Source organism: Falco rusticolus, chromosome 18 (assembly GCF_015220075.1).
Source record: "Falco rusticolus isolate bFalRus1 chromosome 18, bFalRus1.pri, whole genome shotgun sequence".
Lineage (NCBI taxonomy): Eukaryota > Metazoa > Chordata > Aves > Falconiformes > Falconidae > Falco > Falco rusticolus.
Window position 1 is genome coordinate 5,363,097 of NC_051204.1, and position 27,591 is coordinate 5,390,687.

Below are 27,591 nucleotides of genomic sequence, written 5' to 3' on the forward strand. Positions count from 1 at the left end.
CAGGCCGTCATCCAATCAGCAAGCACCCAGTGAAAATAACTAGCCAATAGCGGCCCGCGTAGTGACACCGCCCTCCCGCCCCGTCCCGCTGTCCCGGATGCTGGCGGGAGGTGCTCGCTCGGCCGCAGCCAATCAGGAAGCCGGATGTTAGCCCAGGATGCCGCGCGCCGCGGAGGGCGGCAGCCAATGAGCGCGGAGGACGCGGGGGCACACGGCAAGGTGAGCCTCTCGCAGCCGCCGCCGCCGCAGCCCTGAGCGGACCCCGCGCAGGTGGGCCCCGCTCCTGGCCCGCCCGGCCCGCCCCGGGCCCCGCCGCGCCCCGGCGCCAGTGGGGGAGGTGCCGCTGGCCGCGGAGTCGTGCCGGGCTTGGGCGGCCCGCGGGGTCGGGGCCTGGCCGGGCCGTGCCCTTTGCTGGGAGGCGGCAGCCGCCGAGGGCGCGACAGGCGTGGTGGTTCCGCTGTTCCCAGGCCCCCCTAGGGCATTTTGTCATTTTGGGCTCGGGCTGGCACGGCTGGCCCGCCGTGGGGGCGCGCCCCGTGCCGGGGAGGCGCAGGCTCAGCCCTGGGAAGGCTCCTGAGGAGGATTAACTGGGGGAGGGAGGCGGGGGGACACGGAGCCGCGCGTGGGGGCGGTGGGGAAAGCCTCGGGCACGACTCGGCGACGGGGCTGCAGGTAGCCGTGTGGTGGGCCAGTCCCGGGAGGAGGGTGCTGGCTGGTGGCGGTAGCATTGGGATTCCCAATTCCCTTTCTTTTTCTGTTTATTTGTATTAGATTAAGCAAAATGCAGGCTCCTTTGGCTCTCCTCAGCTCTCCAGCTCTGGTAAGTCGCCTGTCTTAAGAGGAGTATAGTAATGCTTAGTGGGCGTGGACGATTGTGAAGCTTTTCGGTGTGTTGCTTGGTTCAAAACGCTGTGCCGACCACCCTCAGCTGAGGTGGGACTGCGCAAGCTGGTCATACCGAGGATTTATCAAGGAGGGGAAACAAGGTGACCTCTGGTGACCAGAGTGATACCTCCCATGTTAATAGATGTGCGATGAACTGTAGGCCCAAGGGCGTCTCCAAAGATAAGCTAAGTGATTGTCACAGAGGTAGTCGGCCACCCCTTTCATTCCAGGTATGAATTAGGAAGAAAAGATAGGGAACTGTAGTAATAACTAAACTGCTGTAGCAGGTGTGACACTGTGCTACATTGGGTGGTCTGTGCTAGTGTTGCTTGTGGACTTAATCCAGCTGGCTAAAACAGAAATATCCCCCATTTGCACGTGCCTTTGCTTTTTAGTCTTATTTCATACTTAAGATGTTTTCAGGAATTTCTAAGACTGTTCTTCTTAAAATAACTGCTCTTCCCTGAGGGTTAGTGCGGCCACATCCAATTATAGGAGTTAATTGTCTGTGTTTTGCTTCAGTTCCGGTGCTGTTCCAGGGCCCTGGCCAGACCAGTTTCAGTGTCTGTTTTCAGCAGGCCGGAGGTTCAGACTGTACAGGTGAGACTTTTATGTGGTAAACTGGGTCCTGTGTTTCTGTACTCGCTGCCTGTGATACTTGATGGTTTCTCCTGAGATGGAGGAGTAAGTTTGTGTATCTAGAGGGTGGGTAATATGGGGACATGGGGTAATATGGTGGCTTCTAGGCCAGTTTAGAGATAGCTTAGCAAGCTTGGCTGGTCTTCCTCTGCCTTGAGTAGAGGATAAATGGTGAGCATGTTTTAGTAAACTTTTCTATTTATGATTAAAAGTGTCATTATTATGTTTCTTCTCCTATGCCCTACAGCCAGCTGGCATTTCCTATCCACAGCTGACCCGCCGTGAGTTCCAAACCAGTGCCGTTTCCAGGGATATTGACACTGCTGCTAAGTTCATTGGTGCTGGTGCTGCCACAGTTGGGGTGGCTGGTTCAGGAGCAGGCATTGGGACAGTGTTCGGCAGCTTGATCATTGGCTATGCCAGGTAAGTAAGATGCTAGGCTGGCTTGAATTTATTCCCTTCTCCCAGCACTAAATTTGGTTAGTAGAGTTTTCTTTGCAATATATGTCCAGCTCTACACGCATAGTATATATAAGCAGATACTGTGTTTAACTGAAGCAGTCCTCATTGGACTATAAAATAGTTGTTATAATTCATTATTCTCTTGAAATAAATAGTAAGAAAGCACATGAATTGTTTGAATCCACCCTGTAGTTACTTCTAAATGATGCAGCTGCTCTGTGGAGCTCTGTCTGCCTCTAGAAGAGATGAAGCACTAGTTGTTAGCAGGAACTGTTGCTTGGTACCACCAGGGCACGTGAAGCCAGCCTTCGGGCTTCAGTGTGTCTACATCACTAAAACCAGGGAAGAATTATGACTTTCTCATTCCAGCCAGTAGTTACCTGCCATAAAGCTGGTTTGTACTCCAAAATACGTTGCCTGTGTGACATAATCCTGTCTTTCTGTGATACAGGCTCTGGTTTGGTTTTTTTTTTCTCACCGTGGATCTTTTTGTGTGTTTGTTTTTCTTCCCTCTCTGGTTTGTTCCCCCACTTGTACAACATACAGGAATCCATCTCTCAAGCAGCAGCTTTTCTCCTATGCCATCCTGGGCTTTGCCCTGTCTGAGGCCATGGGTCTCTTCTGTTTGATGGTGGCATTCCTTATCCTCTTTGCTATGTGACAACTTCTGGTCCTGGCTGCGGCTTCCATCACTCTGTCCTCTGCGGTTTGAGTCTGCTTCCATCAGAGCGTTCCAGACTGACAATTAAAGAAAAGATTTCTCTAAATAAACTGGTGGCTTTATTTTTTTTTCTTAATTCTTTTTTTTTTTCTTATGTTCTGGTCCAGTGGTGAGGAAGTGTTTAGGTGAGTTGATGTATTGGTTGAAGAGGGTTATATCCCAGGTAGGGGAGGCACTCGCTGATAAAGCAAAAGGGGAGTGTGAAATGGTGGTGGGAGGGGACAAAATCTAATGTGAATTCAGTTAGAATGCCCTTGAACAGCTCAAATCTATACAAAAAATCCCAGCAAGTATTGTCCACAGTGAAGCAAATATGTCTAGATGAGCTGACAAAGTGGTTTTTCCACATATTGTTGAAAATACTGTGCACCTTTTTTGTCTGAAAGGCAGTATGTAGAAAAGGTGCTGGGTACAGGTGAGTGTGCTTAGAAGCTTATTAATGTTGTTTGCATAACTAAACTACAAGTACACAAGGATAAGCACTGGCATATCATCTGAATTTTCTTCTTTTGCAAAGAAGAGTCGGTTTCAAGGTCACACTATTCATGTGCCTCCTCCAAGCATCAGTTTACACAAAGAACCACAGCTGAATTTTATTTCTTTTTTTCCCCCCCAACAGTTACGTGCTTCAGCTGTCTTAGAGATTGGAGTATACTAGGGAGGAGAGATACTAAAGTCTCACCTGAGTCTTAGACCTCGTGGTAGGACAGCTGTGCCTTTGAGGAAGGTAGGAAGGTGAGCACTGTGGGAGGTTATCTCCTTTAGGTAATTGAATTAATGCAGCTCCCCAGTGTTCTTAAAGCCCCTGGAGCAGGATTGTGGCCTCCCTGGGGATGTGAATGGGGTGCAGGCAGTGCTCTGTCCAGAAGAGCTGCTTATGCCCTGGCGAGGGGAAGGGCCTGCGAAGAATTTGACTCAAACTGTTCTGCGACTTCTTGGAGAAACAAAAAAGAGCTCAAGGGAGACTTGCTGGTGGAACTAAAAAGGAAAAATCATAAGCAGGTGGCCAGGCTGGCTGCTGGGAATGAATGTGTAACCCTACAACGGTAACACTGTGCTTCGGGAATCGTCGTGGGGCGCAGTGGTCTGCGTGTCTCAGGAACACAGCAGTTGCTGGTAGCACAGCACGTTGCGTTTATTCTCCCTGATATGTATAAAAATGGGCATAAACAACTTCTTGTACCCCTGGCAAAGCGACTGTGACCTTGAAACTCAAACCGTTTGCGTGCAGCCGCAGTGTGCTGTAGGTACCCGAGTGTCTGGCAGGCGGCGCGAGGGTGAGGGGCCCCAGCGGTGTCCTACGGGCCACGGCGACCCCCCAGCGCTCCGGGCGGGCTCTGTCGCTTCCTGAGGGTGCCCTGAGGCGCAGGAGAGGGCTGGAAGGCGGCCCGGCCATGCCTGCGCAGGCTGAGGCGTGCTGGGAGCGAGCCTGTTGCCGCAGAACGATTGTTTTTCCGCCCAAAAAGCCGCAAACTAGGATTTGTGCCGCCTCCAGCCCCGCAGACATCCGCCGCGGCAGAGGGCGCGCTGCTCCCGGTGGGATACTCTAGCCCAGGGTTACGCGTCTCTGTGGAAGGGGCGCTCTGGCGCCAGTGCAGAGACTCTATGGTGGCTGGGGGGAGTTTGCGCCGGTAGTGGGAGGGGGTAGCGGGGGCGGTGCCGCTCTGGCCGGCGATCGGTGGTGGAGGCGGGGAGCGGGGGCCGCTCTGGCCGGCGGACTCGCTGGTGCGGAGTCCCGGAAGCGGCGTTCCCCGAGGCCGGGCGCGGAATGGCGGAGAGTCCGGCCGCCGAGGAGGCGGCCCCGGCCGCGGTGCTGGCGGCGGCGGGTAGCGGCGGAGCCTCGGCCGGCCCGGGCGGGGGCGCGGGGAGCCCCGGCGTCTTCATCCCCGCCGAGTTGTGGGCGGCGGCGGGCTTCGGTGCTGCGACGCCGGGCGCCGGCGTGGCCCCGGGGAGCGGCGGGGCCCCCATCGCGGCAGCGGCGGCGGCCGCGGGGGCCGCGCTCCTCACGCACTCCGCCTTCTGGGACCCTACGGTTAGCGGTGACTGGGATAGCGAGCGGCCCAGCCCGGCCTGCCTCCTGCGGATCAAACGGTGAGAGAGCCTCCTCGCCCTGGGCCCGGTGGCTGGGCCCGCGGCCGGCTCCGCTGGCGAGCTGGGGGGTGGCCCCGGGCCTGGCCAGCTGTGTGGGCCGGGAAACCCCCGGGCCCTGCCCCGGCTTGGGCTCGGGGGGCTGCCCGGGCGGAGGGCGGGCACGGGGCAGAGGCTTGTAACGGGGCAGAGACACCTGGCTTGTCCCCGGTAACCTCGAGGGGGTAATGGATCCCTGGGCCTCACCGTCCCCTCACCAACAGGCCTGGAGACCTGGAGGTGGGCCTGGGGACAGGCCCCGGTTCCCCCCTCACATGTCCCGGGGTGCTCCCGGGGACAGGCCCCAGGCCCCCACTTCTGTGTCCTGGGAACAGGCCCCAGTCCCCACTGTTCTCCGGGACTCCCCTTGCCCAGGTGTTTGGGTGACGATGGAATCTCACACTTCCCTTTGCCCTGGAGCCGTGGACCCCTGTATCACCATCCAGGGTCTCTTTCTCCATCTGCAGTTTCTGGGGTGTTTGGCAGCAAAGCTCCTTGGTGTGTGGCTCCGATCCTGCCCTCGGGATCGCTAGCAGCTCCTTGGAGGTGCTGTTAAATGGGGAGGGGAGCAGGTTTGTAACTCCCATTAACGGTCAAGTTTTTTATACTTAACCTGCCTGTAGTGATCCTTCTTCCTGCTGATGCCCATCCGTTTGGTTGCTCTGACTTTTTAAAGGTTCATCTGGTTAAACCTGGTGTGTCGATAGCCTTTAATATAACAAGCAGTCTTGTATTGTTAGAAATGCTGGCACTGTTTCAACAAGTTCTTCCTCTTCCTTCAGAGCAAGTATCGCTGCCTGCCAGGTTCTTGCTCATCCTTGTTCTAGAGCTTGTATAATGTCTTCCGAAGATGGCACCAGCTATTTGGGCAGTTTCCAATCCAAATGCCAGAAGCACTAACCTTGTAACAGTAGGCAGGAAGGCGAGGCTCTGCTGTTGCTTTTGCATTTGTTCTCACCTTGAAACCTCTGAGCTCTAGTTGCTTCCGAAATGGGAAGGTTGAGTGGGAGCTTGTCCTGGAGCTCACTGCAGCTCTGGTTATGGGAGGGAGGTTTTGGGTGATGGAAGGTAATAGGTGCCATTCGATTTATCTGTAAATTGCATGGAGTTGTAGGTGATTTATTGTTTTTCACTTCATTTGGTTTGAGTTCCTAGAGAAACAAGGCCGTTGTGATCAAGCTGTGTGTGTGCGTGCATTCTCACTACTCTTGAACCTGCTGTCTGATTAAACCCAAATTTGTCAGAGTGGTAACGTTCTCAAAGGCAGTTGAGTCATGGTATGTTTGGGGAAAACCAAATGACTGGGTATATAAGAGGGATCCTGTAAATAGTCTGAGTGTGGAGAAGGAAAACACAGGGAGGAGAAGTCATCCTTTAAACAACAAACTTCACCTAGAAGAACTTTCAAGTGATTACTTTAGGGGAAGTTTATGGTTGAAGTTCTACATGCTGGGGCTGATCCATGGTGAAATACAAGACAGCAGTTAGTCAAGGTGCACTTGTTCTGATGTCTTGTGTATTGTTTTCCTGAATGCTGCTCGTGCCCTTGAAATGCCTCAGCTGTTCTGGGGGGTAAGTTGAAAGAGCCCAGCCAGAAAACAGAGGCAAAAGAAAAATGTCTAGCTCTTTACAAGTTTCTGTCTTAAAAGTCTGTCCCTTTGCATCTGTGTGCAGATTTGTCATCTAGAACGTTCAGTGCTTCAAGGGCTGATGAACGCCAAGGGAGATCTTGACTAATTCCTGTTTCCTTTGTTCAGGGATATCATGTCCATTTACAAGGAACCGCCCCCGGGAATGTTTGTTGTGCCTGATCCCCATGACATGACCAAGGTAAGAGAAGATTTGGAGCTGCTTCAGCTTTCCACTTCTCTATATGTTGCTGCTGATGGCTGCTTTAAGGGTGTACCCAAATGGAGTATTCCCTTCATGTTTTGAGAGAAGTCAGGGCGAGTCTTGCAAAAGCATAATGAAGTTCCAGTTTTCTTGGTGGCATTGCGATGGGCTGTATTTATAATGGGAGGAGGCTCTCAAGGAAACTGGCTGTGTGGAGAGATACCATCACAGGAATCCGAGGAGCTTCCACAGATAAAGCCAGCTCTGCTTTAGAGGCCCTGTGAACCAGTGGGGTACTGATTCAGCTCGTTTCATCCTACTGATGCTTGAAAACAATCAACAGAGCAGCTCAAAGGAGAGCTCTGTGGAAAGCTAGTGGCCATGGGGGGCTTCTCAGAGAAGCTAGAAATGAGAAATGTCCATTAGCTACAAGCAGTGCTGGAGTATCTGTAATCCACCTGCGGAACCTGGAGATGTTTAATTGTTGTGAGCTGGCAGTGAGGTGCGTCCCTGCAGGCGGGCCCTGTCCTGCTGCGGAGCTGCCGGCTGGGTTCTCACAGGTACCAGGGTCGCGTGCAGGTCTGACCCACGCTCCCACCACATCGCTGCCAACAGACCTGCTCTCTAGGGACACGGGCATGGCTACGGCTTCTCCTGCCCCAGTTCTTCCCCTCCTGGTTCTCGGGTTTTTCCAGGACTGGGAATTTCCAGTTATGCCAGAGAGAATGCAGTGAGCTGGGAGGCAAGAGGTTGCTCAGTGTTCTTGATCCAGTGTGTTTCTTGGCTGGTGCTGCCCTTTCTTTAGCCAGTGTCACCCGGTCTGGCCATGCTGGTTTCTGGGTGTTGTATGTGCGTGTGTGTGAGGTTGCTTTGTTTTTTCCTCTGCTGCACACTTCTCCCACCCCCCTGACAAACGTGGCATCCCCTAAATTCCCCCTCCGTGTAAGTGCCTGCCCAACTTAGTGCCCCTGGGGTTTTGGAGGTAGCACAAAGGGAGTGTCTCTGCACAGCCAGCTCCCACCTGGGGCTCTTACTGCTGCTCTGGCTTCCCTGGTGTAGATAGCTGAAAGCACCAAAATGCTCTTCAATGGAAATGCGGGTTTGTAGAACACCAGCCTCAGGGCTTTTAACTGAAATCCTGGGGAGGTAAGAGGATCATTAAAGGAGACTGCTTGGATCGCTTGGGGAACAAGCTTCCTTAATAGCCCAAAGGGAGTAGATTTCCTGGTATACAATTGGGATCTTGGAGGGTAATTAGCATGGAGAGAATAGGGTCTCAATTTTGGATCCTGGAAGAGGAAATTGAGTGATTGGTTTTAATAAGACCAAATCAGCACAAGACCATAAAATTGAGGAATGCACAGAAATTCTGAATTTTTTTTCTTTCTAAAATTAGATTTTTTTTCATGTTTGAAATCTTTTTTTTTTTTTTTTTTTTTTTTTTTAAGCATAGCTTACCACCTGAACTGTGATTCAGTCTGGTTTGGGTTGTATAGAGATGTATGGGAGGCAGCTGTTGTGGACTGTGGCCAAACTTCACATTGGAAACCTGCTTTGCACATTGAGTGTGGCAGAGGGGAGAGAAGTGCACAGCAGTGGCTCTGGCTAACGAGGGAAGGAGGGAGGGTTAAGTATGGCCTGCACATGGGTGTGCTTGTGGAAGATGCTGCCTCTGTGCTGTTGCCTGGGTGGAGGTTTCTTGCCTTTGGTTGGCTTTGTTGAGGATTTGACGGTGCTGCACAATTTTGAAGTGGTGCGCAAGACGGGCTTTTGTTTTCCAGATTCATGCATTGATCACAGGCCCATTTGACACGCCTTATGAAGGGGGTTTCTTCTTGTTCCTGTTTCGCTGTCCTCCAGATTATCCCATCCACCCACCAAGGGTCAAACTGATGACAACGGGAAATAACACAGTGAGGTTTAACCCCAACTTCTACCGCAATGGGAAAGTCTGCCTGAGTATTCTAGGGTAAGAGGAGACTTTGGCTGTTTTGATGGGAGATCAGGAGGTGGCTGCAGGCTGTGTTCTGCCTCACGCATCTTTCTCAGCACATTGTGCCTTGATGTTGCCCCAGACGCGTGCTTGGATGCACCTTTATGCTTCTGCGAAGTCATGTGCAGAATCAGAGTCTTAAAGCGGCACAAATTCCTCTACTGACGTAAGAGCCTAACTTGTGTTTAAAAGCACCTGAGAACAGAGCAGGGGAAGCATGAAGTTCAGTGGATGCTGCCGCTTTTCTCCTGCTTCCCCTTGCAAAGCCTCGGACCAAGCACTGCATTTCTTCCGCTTTTGCGCTTTGCAGCCTGATCCTTAATGTTCTTTGAATGTAGGTTTTTGTGGTTTTAATTTCCTCTCTCTGTGTGAGTTTGAAAATAAATAAATAAAATTAAAAGCCACTAAGAACTTCCTTGAGAGCCATTTGACTGCTCTGGGCTTCCACTTACACGTAGTATGTGGGGCTGAGCGCTGTGTGTAATGATTTACAAGCGCTGCTCCCATGATGCCTGTTCAAACAGGCTCCACGGCTGCAAATGCTCGTTATTCACCTGCCTGATTTTTAAACATGTGTAAGTCTTGGCTGATTGAATGGCTCTTACAGCTCTGCCAGAGGAACCCAGGCCACGGTGTGATACTCCCAACCCCAGCTGCAACAGTTTCAGTTGCCAGTAAAGAAAGGCTTTTGCTGAGGCTCTGGACTGATGCAGCTGGGTTGTGAGTACCTGGTTCCTTCTGCTGCAGGGAGGCAGTAACAGCGGCCAGGTGAGGAAAGGGCAGCAACAGCTTGAATTGCTGTGGGGATTTGATCAACCAGCACAGTCTGAGTGCTGATGTGGTTATGACTGCCTTTGCTGGTATGGTTTCAGCAGTGCTTTGCATGTGCCGCTCACACCGAAGTTGGTGCAAGTAGCTGATACCAGTCAGCTGATAGGTGCTGGTCCAGGGCTGGTCGAGGCACATGGTGCTGGGAAATACCTTGCTCAGTGTAGAAGTCTTCCTGATCCAGCGAGCTGGATGCCAGCACCTGCAAAGCACTGAGGTGTGCAGGGCACGTCCTTATCTTGGAGGTCTGAATGCCCAGCAGCTCCCGCACAAGCTGCTGCCTTGTGGCTCATGCAATTGTAGCCCTAGCATGGAAGCTAAATTATTGAAGAGTGAACAAAGAGCTTCGGCCTTAGCAGAAATGGGAAGCGCAGAGGGAGCTGCAAATGAAAGGATTTAGGAAGAGCATATATGGGTCAGCACATCCTTGTTCAGCTCACAGGGAGACAGGTCTGTATCTGGAACTAGGATATTAAGGGCAAGCAGCAGAGCAGCTTTTTCTGCTTGTGCTGTTCTGTGCGAAGGTTTTTGCTACCCTGCGTGTATGAAATGGGCATTCCTATACTTATTCCTATAGTAGAGCATCTGTTAGTGCTTTTGATGGCAGTCCTTGCACTGAATGTCTGTATTACAGACTGCACAAGTCATGGTCTTGTTTGAGTCTTGAAAATCAGATTTTAGTTCTTGAAAATTGTTGGGTTTGACTTATGGTAGTGCTGGGAGCTTGTGTTGCTCCAGGCAGCTGTGCAAGATGATAGACATAGCTTTAAAGTTCCCTGTAAAATGCTTGGAAATGTGTTCTTCCTCAACTCGTGTGATGCCCTGTGTGTGTTAGCAGTGGAGTGGGGTTAGCCAGCCTCTTGTCTTGCTCAAGTACTCATTTGGTTGAGAGAATAAACTACTTTGACCCTGAAAACTTCCTCAGTGTCCAGTGCTTCCCATATCTGTAGCAGCTGTTTCTTTTTCTGTTGCATTTCTGTAAGAAGTAAATGTGGTTTCCCGAGCTTTCTGATCCTTGGCCGTTGGAGGGGTGATGCTCACTGAGCCAGTCCTGCATTGTTAATTGATGCTTTTCTGTTTTGATGCTTCAGCACTTGGACCGGGCCTGCATGGAGCCCAGCACAGAGTATCTCTTCAGTCCTCATCTCCATCCAGTCTCTGATGACTGAGAACCCTTATCACAATGAACCCGGCTTTGAGCAGGTGAGAGTTTGAGGTGGATCTCTCTGGTTCTGCAGCTATTTCTCTTTTCCCTCCACATCTTGCTCCTGGTGGCAAATCCCATTCTGGAAACTGGGACAAAAGTAGGTTATGCTGCTTGGCTCTTTTTCAGCTTGCTCTGCCTCTAGTCAGAGCTTGAGGGGGAGTTGCAAGCCAGCTCTGAACCAGAGGCTCCTTAGCTCGCCTATATGTAAGGTAATAGAAGAACACGAGGCATTTGAGAAGTATGGGATGGCTCTTTGTTTCTCTGCTACATGACTCCTGAAATGGCTTCCCTGGGACATTTAGTCATGCGGGAACCAAACTACTCAGGTTTTCATGGTCTCCAGCATCTCAGAGAGAGGCTGATTTCTGTGCTAACTTCATCAGTTGACCTGTCTCCACAGCTGTGTGAGTCCAAGGCTCTGGAGACAGGTAAAATCTTGCCAGCTTTTCATTTGCAGTATAAACTAGCTCAGCATACACAGAGCAGACAGAGCTGTAGTGGGTTCATGCACCAATGAAATTCATCAGGCCCAGGAGGGAGAGACGAAGAGCCATTGCAGTTGCGTGGACTCACTGGCCCAAATTCTGTTTCCAGGAGAGGCACCCTGGGGACAGCAAGAACTATAATGAGTGCATTCGGCATGAGACCATCCGAGTAGCAGTGTGCGACATGCTGGAAGGGAAGTGTCCCTGTCCTGAGCCGTTACGGTATGGAAAAGAGGCATGGAGGGAGCATAAGAAAGTGGTGTAGGGAAGCAGGATAAACGTACCTGGCTCTTATTCCTGAGATCCTGAGAGTTGCTTCAGGGAAGAGCAAGTCTTTTAACTCTGCTTGGTCCTGCTAAGAGTTGTTTTGTTTCCCCTGAAGTGGATGGCTGTGTCTCTGTGGTGCCCAGGAGCTGTGCATTGACAAAGCCTGTGTTATTGTGCACAATGGCTGCATCCTCTGACTCGTGTTTGAGAATAAATGTGCCTTGTCTTATAGAGGAAAAAAAAAATATCTTGGGCTGGGGGGGGGAGCACAGCTGTTGTGGAATCACGTGCAGGCTCTCTTCAGCTGCAGTGATGCTGCAGTTTGTTTCACTCTGTGTCCTGCCTCACTGTACCCTGTTAGCTGACTGGGACACACTGTATGGCTGTCCATGCTGACAACGTGAACTGGAGTTCAGTGGGATGGGGTGACCCTGGATGATGATGTGAGTGTTATAACACTGTCATTTTGTGTTGATCATTTGCTCTCTCGCATGCAGGGGCGTGATGGAGAAATCCTTCATGGAATACTATGACTTCTATGAAGGGGTGTGTAAAGAGAGACTTTATCTCCAAGGACAGACAATGCAGGTGAGTGGCAGACAGTTTTCCTGTTGATAACACGCTGCCTTAGATAAGGCTGACAAACAACAATGTGCGGCACATGGGGTGGATCTGGATCTTTTCTGTGAAATATGTATTCCAACTTTGTATCAGCCATGAAACTGAGACGTTCCTGTGGAAGAAACAGTATAATTCTCAAGTTCAGAGTATGCACACAGTTTTTCTGTGTTAGATTTTCAAGGCTGCTAGATTTCAGAGTGCTGGACCTGACACCCTCCCCAGGCAAGCAGGTACTTCTCTCAGCGGTGGAACTGGCACAGTGTGTGTTCATGCGGATTTGATGTTAAGCAGGGAGGGTGCGTGCAGGTTAACCAATGCTGGTGGCAACTGAACTTCATTGCAGTATTTTCTTGTTGGGTTGCTGCTAGAGTTTCTCGTTTTCTGAGGTTCTTTTGCTCACACAGCAGGTAGCAACTTTTCTCTGACACCCCTAGTTCTGTGAGATGAGATTGAAAGTGGGTGACTGAGTCAAGTTACTGAGGAGGGAAGGAGTGGGGGAACACTGTCAATATAGCAGACACATCTAGACAGGTTGAGTTACAGGAGCTTGTTTCTGCAGGAAAGTAGACATTAAAGAATAGATTACAAAGCTAATTTGCATATGAATAGGTGTGTCTTCCTCATCAGCCACCTCTTGTCTGACTCGTTGAGAAATTCCACTGCTAAGGAAAGATGGAGGTGGTTGATTTAATGATTTTGTCTCTGAGCCCTTTTTTCCTGCCAGTGCATTGCTGGCTGTGTAATTCATAAATTGAAAGGACTCCCAGAACAGGAGAGTTCATGTTTGGAGTGACAAATTCCCATAAGGAAGGTCTGTGCCTGACTTACAGCTGCAGAGAGTACTGAACTGAAGGCAGCGAGTGAAGTTTGGTGACATTAGAGGATTGTCAGGTTTGGTTCCACTCTTGTCTCTTCTTCAAGGAGCCAGGACTCAGTTGCTTTTCTCCAGGGTTTATGAAGATCACTGTGTTGTGCTCGGTTCCCAGAGGCAGTGACTGCCATGGCTGGTTTTCTGCTCGCTTGTAAATAGTAGTGCAGGAAGCATGAACACGTGCTGGAGAGATGGTTTTGTTGTCTTCATTACCCTGTTTTTCAAACTAAGTCGCTCCAGGCTCAGTATCAGTTAAGTGCATGCAAGACGTGCTGTCTTGTTAACTTTGGGGCCACATGTTGGCTTGTACTGAAGATTCCCATCAGGTAGGACAGCGTAAAGTGCACCAGCACCTTATATAGCCCTGGCAGTGTGTCTTTGACCTGGGAAGGGCGTGAAAGCAGCAAATGCTAAATAATCTCCAAAGACTTTCTGCCTCTGACTTGGCTACATCTCAGCTGGGGGGCTTGGTTTAAAACGAAATAGCGATGCTTTCATTTGGACAGGGTCTGTAGCACTAGTACAAAGTGTGGTCAAGTGTTCTGGCTCCTGGATTTTAGAGGCTTTCATTTGTAATGTTTTCCCTGCCTCCCTGGAGTGGTCTTGAGACCAAATCTTTGAAGTAGTTTACTTCCTCAAATCTGGGAGTAGAAATTCAACCCATGTCTGCTTGGCCTTTCATCTGTTTCGGAAGTTTGCTTAGGTTTGTAAGGTTTCCCAAAAGAGACTCCACACAGAAGTTATCAGTCTTCAACCTCTGCCACGACAGTGGGAAGTTAAGGGGCCTCTCCATCATAAGATGGAATTTAACCCTTAAGCCTTTGATAATTTGTTGCCCGATTACTATGCAGCTCTCTCCTTTGTGCCTCTTGCCAGACGGATAATGGTCTGTATTAATGGGCTTATCTATGGTTTTCTTCCAGGATCCTTTTGGTGAAAAACGAGGCCACTTTGACTATCAGTCCCTATTAGTGCGTTTGCAAGGAATTCGGCAGAAGGTGCAAGAGAAACACCAGCAGGAGAATACAGAAATAGACTCTGAGAGCAGCTCCTCCGAGACAGAGACAGACACTCAGGGTTGCTCTAAAGCTTAGAGCTACGGTAACAGTGGAGAGGCCAAGCCATGGGGATGTTCTGTCTTCACACTCTAGAGTACCCCTGACAGACTTGACAACCAAACCAATGCCAGAGCGGAGGATACTGCGGGATATCTCCTGTCTCCTTGTACTGCTTTGGTGGATAACGCTGAATGAGAAGACTTCATGCTAGACAAAGCCAAGCTTGTGACAGGCTACTCTTAAAAGGTACTTACTATGCTAGAAAGCCGGAGCATGTGGCATCAGGTTATTTTTTGGAAACACCTACACTGGTTGGTTTTTTTTTTTTTTTTTTTTTTTTTTTTCCTCCATTTGATTAAAGAATGAGATCTAGACTGCAAATCCTCTTTACAGCTTTTCTGTTCCTAGACAGTGAGCCCTTTCCTGGGGCCACGCTGAATGTGGAGCTGTAGCTGTGGGAGCGCTTTGATGAGTCCAGGGTATGACAGGGCCCACGCACTGTGTGCCCAGGCGAAACCTTTTTGTGCGGGTTGGGAGAGATGGAGCCTCTCTGCTCTGTGGAGCCCATCTACTTGATGTCTTTCTTCTAGACACTGTTCTAGACAGACCAAAGATAAAGAGCAGTGGTGGAATCTGGGCTCCTTTCTGAAAGCTTTACTCAAGCCCTGGGTGACTTCGTCCACTGAGACTTTGGGCACAGAGGGGTGGATGCAAAGTGGAAACAGCAAGAATCCATAAATCAAGTGCAGGTGTGTTCATCCTGGCATTTTGGGGAAGGGAGGGTGAGAAAATCATTGTTCAGAGATGGGGGGAGCACTTAAAAATAAGCCTAGTTTGTGTATTTGATTTGAAGTTAGCATTCTAGAAATATTTTATTCTGGCTGCTCTGAACGGAGCTGTTCTGTGTCCTTAACTGAAGTACTCTGCTTTCCACCTCTCTGATCAGTGTATTATTTTATTTTCCTTCCTTCTTCCTCCTGCCACCTCACTCGCTGCTGCTACCTTGATCCATCAGATTGAGATGCTAGGATAAGGGGCAATTCTAGCTAAGGAAGCCACTGTTCACGGGCGGAGTCCTTCGGAGGTGTATGCCTTGTTACTGATAAATTCCTTTGCCAAACTTGGCTGAGTCCAGGCGAGCCGAGTGTTGTAAAGTTTAACACTTCAGTGTATTTGACCGTTCTAAAGAGCAACTTTTTACTGAGTGAAGGCCACCCTCTTGGAGAGGTGTCTGCTGGCTGTGAGTGCCATTACATCAAAGATGTATTCAGTGTAACTTGGGTGGAGGTGAATTACCGTTTCTCCAGGCAAATGAGCCTGCTGATTGATTGGAGCAGTAGAATGTTTTGTTGTTAAAGAGCTTAATCTATACTTTTTTTTTTTTTTAAATAATTTTTATGGGAGCTTTGCTAGAAAGCTAAGCACAAAGTTGCACATTGTCCTGGGCCCTCTCCCAGTTCCCTTAAACACCTTCCCACCAGCTCGGCCCTGTTTCAGACTCCTGATGGTGGTGGGAGAACTTCCAACGCAGTCATCTTCTAAAAAAAGTGCAGAAAGAGGGGCCAAAAGACCCCTGCTGCGTGCTGTACGAGAAAGGCAATGCCCCATGCGTCACTGAATTATTTTCAGTCTCTGTGATTTGTATCAACTCTTGCAGAACTCAGAAGCCTGCACACTGCTGCTTAAGCAGCTCTGAAAAGCTGAAAGGTGGAAACATTTCTGAATTATTTAACAACTTGAGAACCTTTTTTCCTTTTAGCAAGCAAACTCCCCTGGGTCTGTCATTGGCTTGATTTAGACTTAAACCCTGTCATCCCTCAAGGGAAAGCTGAACTTACATAGGACTCACTCAACACATAACACCAGAGGAGAGTGACTAAAGTGGTGTTCAGCTTGCGATGAGGTCTCGGGGAGGCAGGGGGTCTCCCGAGAAGTCATGAGCTGTGTGCTACTTTACCGCCTCTGTAATCCCATTGTAAATGTCACGTTGTTTTTCACCATTCAGTAGCATTGCGGGTAGAGCTGTGACTCTGCTGCCTTCCCAAGGCAGAGCTGGTTCTGAAATCTGTTTGTGATGCATGTGGCGTTACCATCCACTGATACAACGAAACAAGAAAATGCCTTATTGTGGACACTATTCACATAACTAGCATGTGGCTGTAAAAGAGAAGCATTAGTTTTATAGCTCTAATGTTGTCCTACCATTTCTGAATGTTTCCATTTCAAAGTGACAATCCTCAAATGACTGCTCTAGGCAGAGATGTTTTAGCAACAGATTTTTAGACCTGATTTGAAAATATATGCACAAGAGTCACTCTAAGATACCTTGTTTATATACTATTGTACATAAGATTTTTTTTTTTTTGTGCAATAAAGTTTGTTTTGGCAGAATCTAGGCTGTGGTACTCCTTAGTGGAACAACGACTCATTCACAGAGCAGAGAGGACTGCAGAACAGTTTCTCAGTGTCACTGCTGGCTCCAGGATTCTTTAGCCAGAGTCACATTTGCATCGTCTGAGACTGCAGTTGCAAAAGCAGCTTAGATAATTTCCTTGTTGCTGTGACAAGGTATTTAGTTGCCTGTAATGGTAAGTGGCATTTCCACCCACAACAGAGGGGAAAATTCAGAGGTAAGCAAGTATGAATTAGTCCTGGTAAACTTTTCAAGCTAGACACTTTTTACAAAACTTTTATTTCAAGTCCACTGTCCCTGTGTTTCAGGTGATATGCAAATAACCTCACAGGAAGAATTATATACAGGCACAGAACATGTAGCAGTCAAGGTATTGCCTCCTTGGCTTCCTCTGGAGTGATTTCCTGAGAGTACAGCTCCGTAAAGAGAGCGGGCAGCCAGTACTGAGGTTCTCCTGCTGCCTGCATATCCAGCCAGGCCATTCCTTCCTTCAGCAAGTGTTCCTATACAGACAGAGCGGAAACTGTGAGTGAAACTTAACTAAATGGCTGAGAAGCCATTCACAACAGAGGCCTGACCCCGTATTTATTCGAGGGTAAGGGAGAGCTTAGAGTTTGGGCTACAGTAATTTTTAGTCAACTTGACCAGGAGAAATATAGTTCAGACATCCAGCCATGCCCATGTTTGTGTAGGACCTGAGCTAAGAAGATTCAAGTTTTAATGGAGCTTAGCAAAGCCACAGGAATATATGCAGCTACTGAGATTCCGCTTTCCTCGCTCTGCTTACGCAGCACGTACTCTGCCTTTGGTCAACCAGCAGGCTTAGGATCCCCTGTGTGTGTTGTGATAACATGTCCCCAGCCAGGTGTCTGCTGCAGGGCTGCGCGAGCAGTCACTCTACACTGTCATTGAACTCCGTGACGTGAGACCTTCATACGTACCAGCACTTGCTTTGCACGTTCCGTCTCCCACTTAAGACTGGACCTGATCTCACTGACTGTTACATAGCCCTTTTTCTGAAAAAAGAAGAAAAATACTCTCTGCTTATAGTCAAGAATTAAGTCCATAGTTTAAAAGAGTGTGGACAGTTTTGCCTGCAGGCCTGGTCTAATCAGTTTCTCATCATGGAAGCAATAAGGTTCTTTCAAGGTGGTTGTATTTTAAAATCTCCTGGCTCAATACCTCTGCCAGCTGCAAGACGACAGTGTGATCCATGTTCAGTTCAGCTGGCACTGACTGGATCAGGTATGTTCCGCCAACAGGGATAATCCCAAAGCCGTTCCCCAAGACCTTCAGTTTCTTGATGGCACGAAGGAGATCATCCCTGAGAAGCAGAGGTCAATGCAAGGCTTTAGAGAGCCTCTCTCAAACTGCACACTACATTCTGTAAATGAAAGCTTGATGTGCAGAAGCTATGAGCAAGAACAGCCCCTTGGAGCTTGCTCCAGTTTCAGCTGAAACAGCTGAAAATTTTTTTTATAAAGCAATTTAGAATTAGTGTTATTATATAAATACATATATTATACAGATATAGTATATCTGTGCCCCCCTTCAGAAGTGCAGACTTGCGTTAGACACACACTGGTGGCACCGGAGCTGCAAGTGTTAAACTTTAAGATTCAGCCCCAGTTTGTGATCATGACAAGTTGTGTCCTGAAGTCTGATTCTGTAATGATACCCGAGTCCCTCCCTTACAGCTCGGGAGCCCAGAACCGCTCCAGCACATTGTGGCAGTAAGAGAGCTGGATTTTCAGGGAACCAACTGTCTCCAGCTCAAGGCAACAGTCCTTTACACCTTAGGGCTCCCAGAGAAAGCACACTGCTGCTTTCTGAAATGGTTAAGTCATTAAATGTGGATCATGTGTAAGTGACTCCATTGACAGAAGTCAAATTTGGAGTCCCATCACAGCTGGAGATCAGTCACCCCCTTTTCTTCCCCAAATCTACTTGATTCCCCTTTACGCAGACACTCACTGGCTGACATCCTGAGCAAACTTCCCCCTTCCCTTCAGCACTTGCTGATGAAGTTCTTCCAATGTTATCAGACCTAAGAGTCAACAAAAGAGGACAGGAAAGCATTACTGCATAGCAATACGATTACTCCAGCAAGAGCAGTCAAGGGTCCTTCGTGCATTTGCCACTGGCTCACCCCTGCCTTCCATTTTACAAGTGGCTGTTCATTGTTCCCAGAATCAAGCACTGGGTGGGATAAGCACTGAGTCCCTTCTGTTCCCAGGACTAACATGCGGCAGTCAGCTGTTGCCTTTTCCCACAAGACTCAGGCTTCAACTGACTTTGCTGTAGCCCAGTCCTGGTCTCAGATTGCCCCTTTGGAATGAAGAACATCTACTACCTTTTCATTAGGCACTTATCACTGGTATTCCAGCTCTTCTGAATATTGCTGTGATCCTTCGGAGACAAGCTTACTGCCAGGTTCAAAGCAGTAACCTGGCAGTTTTGTAATCCTTCAGGATTGTCACTGACCCCCGCTCCTTCCCCATGATACTGTGAGTTATGGTTTTGTTACCTAAACAGGGCAGAGCTCGTTGATTTCTGTAGGAATCACTAAAGCTGGCTGATTATCAGTGGTAGCTGTAACGTGTTGTAGAAACAAAATGAGGCTTTTGAGGAACAAGGAAGACTTAACTGCCATCTTGGTAATTTGTGAGATCTAGTAAAGAACACTACACAGAGCGATGCACCTCATTTTCCACAGCAAAAAGGTATCTGTCCTCCTATTAGCTGTATCTCAGAGAAACCAGAGTGGGATCCTCACCTCCATTCCTGTGTTTCAGAGCCAAGCAAACTTCAATGATCTGCACACCCAGCTCGTAGTAAAAGTCTCCAACTCCCAGCATCTCTGACCAGAATCCTTTACCGGCTGTCAAGTGAGAAAGGGGAAAGCAGTTGGACCACTGGGCAAAATATTCTTCCTTAACAGTTACTGATGTGAAGCAGGCTGCTCACAAACCTCACTGTGAGGACTCAGGTCTGTTAATGAAAAGTCTCCACTTTATAGAATCATAGAATTGTTTGGGTTGGAAAAGACCTTTAAGATCACCAAGTCCAACAGTTTTGGTTATCTCCACCCATTTTCCTCCCACCCTTTTAAGTAAATAGCACCCAAAAGTACACTGCACCAGTTCACAAGCCCTGTGAGTCAAAACCCCATCAGCTTCGCTCGGGGACAGCTGCCACCAGCTTCAGTGCGACCTGTTTACAGTGAGAGATCAGCGAGGTCGTTAACCCCCCGTGCCTGTTCCTCACATGCCAAAGGATCCACTCCGATGGTTGCACACATATCCTGGAACTGGACCCGGAACTCGGGGTTTTTACGGATCTCTTGCTTGTGCTTGCTAGCAAACTCTTCTAAGTTGGTCTTAAACATGTCCAGCTGCTTAGACATCTGAAAGAGAATCGCAGAGAAGCGTTTCTGTGTTCGCACTTATTTAATGTGGTTTTTCTGCCAAGGCAGCCCCCACAGGCACTGAGTGAGCAGAATCCTCAAGAAACACTGAGGTCTCTGACGTGCTGCCTACCCAGTGCTGATGGCCCCAGTGGTCTTAAAGGAAGGAAACAAGATAAAAATCACTCAGTGAAATCAGAATTCTCCACATGCACGCTTTTAATACTGAATACAAACCAGTATCAGACCACAGTGGAGATAAGACAAAGCGAAGGCCAAGAGATAGGCTTGAGGGGGGCAGCAGTGACTCAGTGATGTACACAGAAGCAGTTCTACAGAAATGAGATGTTGCCGAGGTCTCGAGAAGGGAGGCAGTGCAAGGCTTGCAGCAAACACCCCAGCTCTGTGAGGGAAAGGCAGCCTAACGGGTGCCATTGTTACCCACGCTGCTCATGGATAACGCTCCGGACACCAAAGCAGAGCGGGAAGCAAAGGCCAGGTTTGGGCTGGGCTCACAGCCAGTTATTGCTGCTGCCGGGGCAGCAGGGGATCTCCCACCTGGGCGAGCTGGTCTTCGGCCAGGACCGTCCCTCGCTCCTTGTACTTCGCCTGCAGGAAGAAAACAGGATGATGGAGGCAGTGCTGCAGGTGGACCAGAAACCAAAACTGGATGAGGGAGATGCTCCGTAAGGATGGCTGAACCAGGAGGACATGCGGACCAGTGCCCTGGGCAAGCAGGGAGTCCACCGGGGATGGCAGATGTGAGAACAGGGATGGCCCCACACCGAGCCTGGCACCCCCTGCCACAGGGCTGAAGGGTCCTGGCCCCCCTCACAGGGTACTAATGGCCCTGGGCAGCTCCCACCACCCAAGACCGGGGGTCCTGGCCCCCCTCACGCGGGACTAATGGCGCCGGGCAGCTCCCTCCACCCAAGACCGGGGGTCCTGCCCGCCTCCCCAGGGGCCCGGAGGGTGCTGCCCCGTCCCAGCGGCTCTGGTACCCCTCCACGGGCCGGGGCCGCTGCCCACGGGCCTGACACCCCCCGCACCGGGCCCGGCCGCCGCCCCCCCGATCCCGTCCCCCTCCCCAGCGAGATCTCGACGCCCCTCACCTCCGCGAGCTTCTTCTTGGCGATGGCGCCGGCGCCCACCCCCCGCCGGTGCATCCCGGCCCCGCCGCGCCGCGTGACGTCATCTCCCCGCGACGGGCGGGGTGACGCACGGCAGGGGCGGGGCCGCGCCGCGTGACCGGCCCCCCTCGCGTGACAGGGCCCCCCCGTCACCCCTCCCGAGGGCGGGGGGGGGGGGGGCGCTGGGGGGCCCAGACCGCGCGGGGGGTCCTTGTGTGTGTGTGCGCGGGGGGAGGACGAGACCCTGCTGGGGTGGGCCCCCCGGGGGGGGAGGCCCGTTTGCGGGGGGACGCTCCGTGGGAGGGGTCCCCCCCGGGGCGGGGGGGTTGCCCTCACTGGAGGGGGGTTTCAGGCTCCCCCGGGGTGGGGGGAGCCCTGTTCGGGTAGGCATGACACCCCCCCCCCAATAGATTTGAGTCCCTCTTTGGGGGGTCACCTCTTTGGGGTGGGGGGAGTCTGCCTCTGGGGTGGGGGGAGCTCGGTTCGGGTACAGGTGGCCCCCCGAAATGGAGTTAAGTACCTGTTTGGGTAGGCCCCCCCCCCCCGGGTTGGGGGTAGCCCTCAGTGGAGGGGGATTCAGTCTCCCCCGAGGTGGGGGGAGCCCCCCAAATGAGCGTAAGTCCCTCCTTGGGGGAAGGGGTCCCCCCCCAGGAGTGGGGGGCTAGCCCTCAGTGGAGGGGGGCTTCAGCCTCCCCCAGGGTGAGCCCAACTCGGGTGAGCCCAACTCAGGTAAGCCTGCCCCCGCAGATGGAGGTAAGTCCCAGTTTGGAAGGGGGGGGTCCCCTCTGTGGGAGGGGCCCCTCCACGCTGGGGGGTCAGGCGGGAGGGCGAGCTGGGGGCGCCTGTGTTGGGGCAGCCCAGCTCCCAGCCCGGTTTGTTGGGTCCCGAACACCGCAAATCCTGTGTGGGAATCCCGCCGGCCCCCTCGCTGGCACACACGGTGGGTGACTCTTTAACAACCTTGTTTGAAAGGACATACCTATTTTTTTTAACTCATATTTTATAGCCCATCCCCAAATTGGTTCTTCTCCGAATCTTACTTCAGCTTCAAACCCAACTCTTTATTGCTTGCATTAGCAAAACGGACAATATGCACAGAAGGGAGTGAATGTAGGGTCCCTTCCTCCTCCTCGCGGGTCTTGCTGGGGTGAGGAGAGCGTTCCCTGGGGGGTCCTGGAGCTACGCAGTCCTAACAAAGCAGAAGTGGGAGAGAAAAACATCAATTCCTGCGGTGTGGCGCTTAACCCGTTTTCATTTGGTTCCGATAGGAAACAAGGCACAAGTTCTCGCCTTCCCTAGCGACCACCCCCCCGGATACTTTGCAAATCCATTTTGATAGCAAGATGTGACTCCAAGTTAGTATCTAATAGTAAGTACCTACAAGTTTTGAGGAAAAAAAACCCCAAAACCCAGCCAGCAGCTGGGTAGAGGAGAGAGATGCAAATCAGTGTTTCTCCGCAGGAAAGGCTGCAGTATGAGCTCAACAGTTATTTGTTTTCCCTGGCCGGCTGGCCGGCCACTCGGCTCATATTGTCTGACCAAGCTGCCTGGAATTGTCTGTAGCACAGAGCTGCCTCTTATTTCCAACCTACATTTATTCATGGCCAGTTCATCCCTTTTTGTTCTTATGCCAACTTTTGCCATTAGCATAAACAGCTCTTTTCTCGCTTGTTTTTTTTAATAGATGGTGACTTTGTCTTACTCGGCTAAGCATAGGATGGGCTTGCTGTTCCCTGGAGCCTCCTTGGGGCCCTCCCCTGCACCTTTTGCATCCTGGTTACTTGTGTTTCTCTCTGAAAGCCTTTCGTAGCAGTGTACAATGCACAGGAAAAAAAAAAAAGACACCTCTATTTTCTCATTAAAAAGAGGGGGAAAGGCTTTACTAACCTCCCTGCTCTATAGACAGCAATTTTTTTGCAATCTGTCTTTCCCCATCTTTGTTGTATCAATGAGCTGAGGATACTTTTGCAGGACCAAACTCTGGCCAGAGCCCTTAACTCTCCAGTCAAATCCAGCTGAGCTGTGCCCTGTAAGCACTCAGTGGTTATCTAAAGAAATCCTAAATTCCTTGATTGAGCACTGCAGCAAGTGGCTTTGGGGACGAGGGCTGGGAAGAGTTCTCTAGGGATGCTTGTAACACCAGGAATGGGTAGAACAGCCACTCACGCTGGTCTGCAGAGATCAGTCGACATCAGCCATGTCAGAAAGTCCTGGTTCAAAACATCCTTCAAACCTTCTGAACCTTCCAGAGAAGTAAAACTGCAAGAAACGTGCCATGCCATGAAGACAGAGGAGAGGCAACAATCCAGATGCAGTACATAACAGCTTCTTTTCCCCATCTCCTCAAGTTCACAGGGATATTTTATTTTCCTCGTCTTCTACTGTCTTTGACTGAGAGAAACCCACAAAAAAGCTTTAACCTCTCTGACATGGTGAGCTCCTTGCACACAACAGTGCCTTGATCTTGGCGTGTATGGGCTGCCTGGCGGTGAGCATGTCTATCCGGCTGGGGGGACGAGCGGGAGCTGTGCAGTGACCCCCCCTGCACCCCACCTCCTCCTAGACCCAGCAGGCATCAAAACAAAGGCAGAGCGTGGGTGAAGCGGCATCTACACTCCCAACTCACAAAGGAAAGTCTTTGTTTCCGAGAAGGACTTTCCCCCCTGCAAGTCCTGTTTTTTATTTGCAATTAAGGAGATTAAGGGAGACACTAGCAAACAATTTTTTTCTAAATGAAGCTAATCAAGCTGATTAATCTCTAGCATCAAAGGTTTCCCTTCCCCCCTCCACCTCCCCCCCCAGAACAGGTTAGACAAACATCTGTCAGGAACAGTTTAGGGCGAGTTGATCCTGCTTTGGAGCAGAGGTCAGACTGAGTGACCTCTTGAGATCCCTCAAAGCCCTCATTTCTTTGATTTTGTATTTTCAGTATGACTAGCGATTCTCGGTGTCTGATTTTCTGAGTGCTCGGCCTGAGACACCTCTGTGAACCAGAACTCTGCTCGTTTCCCCCACCCCGGGTCATCCCCTGCACCCTGGTTTCTAAAGCAGTTTTCATGCAAAGGCTGCAAAAGACAACAAATGCCCCCAGATTCTTGTTCTGGGTGACTGTCCCATGACTCCCTGTAGTTAGAAATTCCATTTATTTTGCCAGAAGAGGCTAGGATTGTGCCTGAAGGATGTGGGCTGTGTGCGGTAAGTGCTTTTTTTCCCTTCTCGCCACCATTTTAGGACTAAGCAGCAGCAACCTGTTAGGTTTTGTAAAATCCCCTTCATGTTACAGAAAGGAAATGTATCCCTCATTCATTTGTCAGTGGTTTGTGTGTTTTTTTTTTTTTTTTAATATATAAAGTGCCTGAGAACAGATTTTTCCTTGGACTCGTGTCTAATTTGCTTTTTGAACATTTGTGACATAAGCTAAGACTGGGGGAGGTGAAACAGGCTATTGACAGGCTGTGGATATGCTGACACAGCACAAAGCCGCGCAGGGCTGAGATACACAAGCGTGCTCACAGCCAGATGGCTTGGGAAAGGCAGGCACGAGCTGCAGCACCAGAATGCTCCATATGGACTCGGTTACCTTGCCCAGAGGTACCTGTTCCAAGTGAGCTCGTATCGCCATTGTAACCGTGATGATTTTAAGATAATTACATCTTAAAAAAAACAAAAATCAAAAAAATCTGTGCCTTTAACTGGGGATGCTCAGATCAGAAACAAACTGGGAAATTCCTCCTGGGTCAGGCAGGCATCTCTCCTGCCTGGTTTCGCGTTTAGATGACAGGCTCTTCATAATGAGAGCTTGTAGCGGTGATCCAAGGAATGAACCGTTTTGTTTCTTTTTTAGAAAATGAACCGGTCAGGTGCTGAGAGTGTGAACGAGTGGGTTGGGTTTGTTTTTTTTTCTTTCCCCCCCATGGCTTGATTTGATCAAATCAAAATGTTTTGTAGAAATGTATCAATTTCATCTCATTTTCGCTGGGGAGTTTTCTTTTGAGAGGGCTTTGTTTTGATTAGGTCAAAGCACTTCATTTTGACTTCTCTGTTAGGGTGATGTTAAAGGAGTGGATGCGCTTCAGCCCTGTCAAAAGTCTGCATCTTGACCTTATCAAAGCGCTGGGGTTTGATGAAGCTGTGCTGACATTTGCAAAACAAAAGATGACCCAAATCATCTATGTTTTTGTAAATTTGGGGTGGGGGTGGGGTGTGTTCTGAGAAATTTAAAATCTAGAGAAGCTTTTTTTAGTCTTTGTTCTTTTCCTCACTCATGAGGCAGAATGGCGAAATGTGAAATTTCCTTTTGAAATCAAAATCCTCTCATTTTCCTACTTGACACTGTTACCATTGACACCTGCCCCCAAACTCTCCAAAACTCTTGGAGACCTCACCCCTCCCGGTGACCAGACCTGTTCTCCAGTCTCACCTCTGGTTTTTCTTGGCTTTCAGCAGCCAGGTGAAGAAGTCCTTGGCTCCCTGAGCGCCCAGGTCGAAGCTCTGGCCGTCCCCAGCTGGACCTCGGGGCTCAGCTTCCCTCCTGCGCAGCTCCGCGGCGCTGCTGCAAGGGCGGAACGGGGCGATGCCGGGCGGCGCCACCAGGGGGCGCCACAACGCCGCGTTCCCCGCACCCGGCTCCCTCCCCCCACCACCGGCAGGGCGGGCGGCGGGCTCGGGCAGGGAGCGGGGTAGCTGTGCTGTCTGACAGAGCAGAAACGTTATAGGACTTAGGAAAATACAAGAAATAAAGAAAACCAGCTCCCTGGAGAATCACTGCTGCGGTCCAGGAAGAACCTCGGCTCCCCATCCTTCTGTAGCCATAGGTCGGCTGACAGCAGCTGGCGGTTTGGACCGTAGGAGCGCTGGGAGTCTACGCACTTACTCGCTTTTCTTCTCCCGTCTGGCCAGCAACCACTCCACAAAGTTCTTCTTCAGCATGGTGTCCATCGTGCGGCTGTAGTCGCTTGCCAGGGTGGCCTCGGAGTAGCGCCGCTGCACTGGTCTGGCACTGGGGATGCTGATGCTTAAACTGGGGGAAGAGCACAGAGGCAAGAGTGAGTCCTGCTTCGCCTGGGCTGCCCCAGTGGCCCACGTGCTCCCTACAGTCCGCGAGGTTTTGTGATCACTTTGGATCCCCCTTGGAGCCGGTGACTGTTCCCGCACTGAGCTCCTCGTGGGTTCTGCTGGCTGCGAACGCGATGGCAGCTCGTGTCTGACCACCCGGAAGGAGATGGAGGAGCAGAGCTCTGGGTGTTTGCTGGCAGCCTGGAGTCAGGGAGGCTTTCCCTGCCTGATCCTCACAGATCATGGCTCCGAGCTCAGGCACCCAGTGTGCTTGGGCTGCCTCTGGCCAGCCGTGCACCTCGGGCCAAGGAAACCTGTCCCCGCATCCTCGAGAGGCTCAGGGGCGAGTGGCAGGAGACCAGGGCTGACCTTGAGACCAGAGCCAGTCTGACAGGGCAGACAGTTGGTGGCTACCTACGTTACTGAAGGATTTCAAGACAGATCCTTTTATAGTACTGCTATCTGGGATTGCAGCAAGCTCTCCTGCTCTAATAAGGGATCTTTTGGATCTTCTCAGGTGGTAGCTGGAAATTTTGTAATAGGAGTCTGAGAAATAGAGGGAAAGTCTTTATAATATACCTCCTTGATGTAGGGAAAGATAGGGAAAGTCTTTATAACATACCTGCTTTATGTAACCAGTCATCTTTTCAGACTATTTCAAATACTGGGTGCCCCCACCCTCATTCATGCGAGAGGATTACATCTTGTTTCTAGTTCTCAGCCAACCTTCTTCTCCTGGTTGACTTCCAGCTTGTTCCTCCTAACCCAGAGCCATGGAGTTTGTAGGGAAAACTTGGGAGTTCCTGGCTCTGGCTCAAAGGCTCAGGGCTTTAGTTTGATATCTCTCTTATCATGTGCTCATCTTTGTATGCTTGGCTGTCTCTATTATCTGAGCTCTACCTCAGGACTCATGTTCTCACCTACTCACCAAGATGCCAATGGAAAGAGTCCATTTGCCTCCAGTGAGGAGCTGGAAGAGTCTCAAAATATACTGTGAGCTTTCCAAAACACTTACCCTGAGACGTTCTCTTCCATCAAAACAAACCCCAGAGATGCGAGGAGCAGAGAGAGAACTTTGAAAGACATCATTTTCTCAGCTGGTTTCTCTGTTCAAAAGCAAAGGGCAATCCAGATGTCCGGCCCCTACGAACACATGGGACATAAGTGACAGGACAGTGAGCCCAGGAGGATGTGTGGTGGCTGGGCACGTGCCTGTGCTTGTAAATGTGTTTCTTCAGTCCTTGTGCTTCGAGCAGCCTTCTCCATCCTACAAAGCCTTATTCTGCCGCTCCCAGTTAAATCACTTTTTCAATGCCAACGCTCTTTCCCACCCTGGTGTCTTTTAATGTTGGTTCCCTATACTTTTATTGTAACCATCAAATTCATTGTGAGTTGCACATTCCTGGAGGCAAGGGCTTTGTCTTCCTCCATGTTTACAAGCTGACCCTGTGGGTACCTCATTGTGCTTTAAGGGTCGATTCAATCTTGAGTATGTGAACGGGAACCTACGTTGGATCAGACAATTCAGCAGCAACGGCATCCCGCTTATCCCACGCTGCAGTTCCGCAGGATTTAGGAGCCTGATCTAAT

At 50.3% G+C, this 27,591-nt stretch overlaps 4 protein-coding genes across 8 annotated transcripts; 2 read left to right on the plus strand and 2 right to left on the minus strand.

Annotated features, from left to right (window-relative positions):
- Positions 1-121: 121 nt before the first annotated feature.
- On the plus strand, positions 122-2,769 carry ATP5MC1 (ATP synthase membrane subunit c locus 1). 2 transcript variants are annotated; one of them, XM_037411141.1, is made up of 5 exons: positions 122-219; positions 772-820; positions 1,408-1,485; positions 1,772-1,947; positions 2,533-2,769. In XM_037411141.1, the coding sequence occupies exons 2-5, from the start codon at positions 782-784 to the stop codon at positions 2,645-2,647; spliced, it is 408 nt and encodes a 135-aa protein (XP_037267038.1). In that variant the 5' UTR covers positions 122-219; positions 772-781; the 3' UTR covers positions 2,648-2,769. The 2 variants fall into 2 exon arrangements, with proteins under 2 accessions (XP_037267038.1, XP_037267037.1); XM_037411140.1 differs by having other exon boundaries at positions 163-270.
- A 1,605-nt stretch (positions 2,770-4,374) lies between these two features.
- On the plus strand, positions 4,375-16,563 carry UBE2Z (ubiquitin conjugating enzyme E2 Z). Of its 4 annotated transcripts, none has more exons than XR_005107987.1 (8): positions 4,375-4,798; positions 6,592-6,664; positions 8,449-8,636; positions 10,580-10,691; positions 11,290-11,402; positions 11,945-12,035; positions 13,863-14,243; positions 16,374-16,563. XR_005107987.1 is itself a non-coding variant. In XM_037411213.1 (7 exons), exons 1-7 carry the CDS (start codon positions 4,476-4,478, stop codon positions 14,031-14,033), a joined length of 1,071 nt encoding a protein of 356 aa, XP_037267110.1. In that variant the 5' UTR covers positions 4,375-4,475; the 3' UTR covers positions 14,034-15,379. The 4 variants fall into 4 exon arrangements, 1 of the variants encoding a protein (XP_037267110.1); XR_005107985.1 differs by lacking the exon at positions 16,374-16,563 and adding an exon at positions 14,391-15,379; XR_005107986.1 differs by lacking the exon at positions 16,374-16,563 and adding an exon at positions 14,588-15,379.
- A 103-nt stretch (positions 16,564-16,666) lies between these two features.
- On the minus strand, positions 16,667-21,023 carry SNF8 (SNF8 subunit of ESCRT-II). The gene is made up of 8 exons (XM_037411214.1): positions 20,929-21,023; positions 20,375-20,425; positions 19,678-19,816; positions 19,187-19,291; positions 18,385-18,457; positions 17,593-17,734; positions 17,352-17,426; positions 16,667-16,913 (listed from the first exon to the last, which is right to left on the minus strand). Exons 1-8 carry the CDS (start codon positions 20,980-20,982, stop codon positions 16,776-16,778), a joined length of 777 nt encoding a protein of 258 aa, XP_037267111.1. The 5' UTR covers positions 20,983-21,023; the 3' UTR covers positions 16,667-16,775.
- Positions 21,024-21,986: 963 nt separating this feature from the next.
- On the minus strand, positions 21,987-27,087 carry LOC119158831 (gastric inhibitory polypeptide). Its single transcript, XM_037411216.1, has 5 exons — positions 27,017-27,087; positions 25,820-25,966; positions 25,367-25,498; positions 23,113-23,205; positions 21,987-22,135 (listed from the first exon to the last, which is right to left on the minus strand). The coding sequence occupies exons 1-5, from the start codon at positions 27,085-27,087 to the stop codon at positions 22,126-22,128; spliced, it is 453 nt and encodes a 150-aa protein (XP_037267113.1). The 3' UTR covers positions 21,987-22,125.
- Positions 27,088-27,591: the final 504 nt, after the last annotated feature.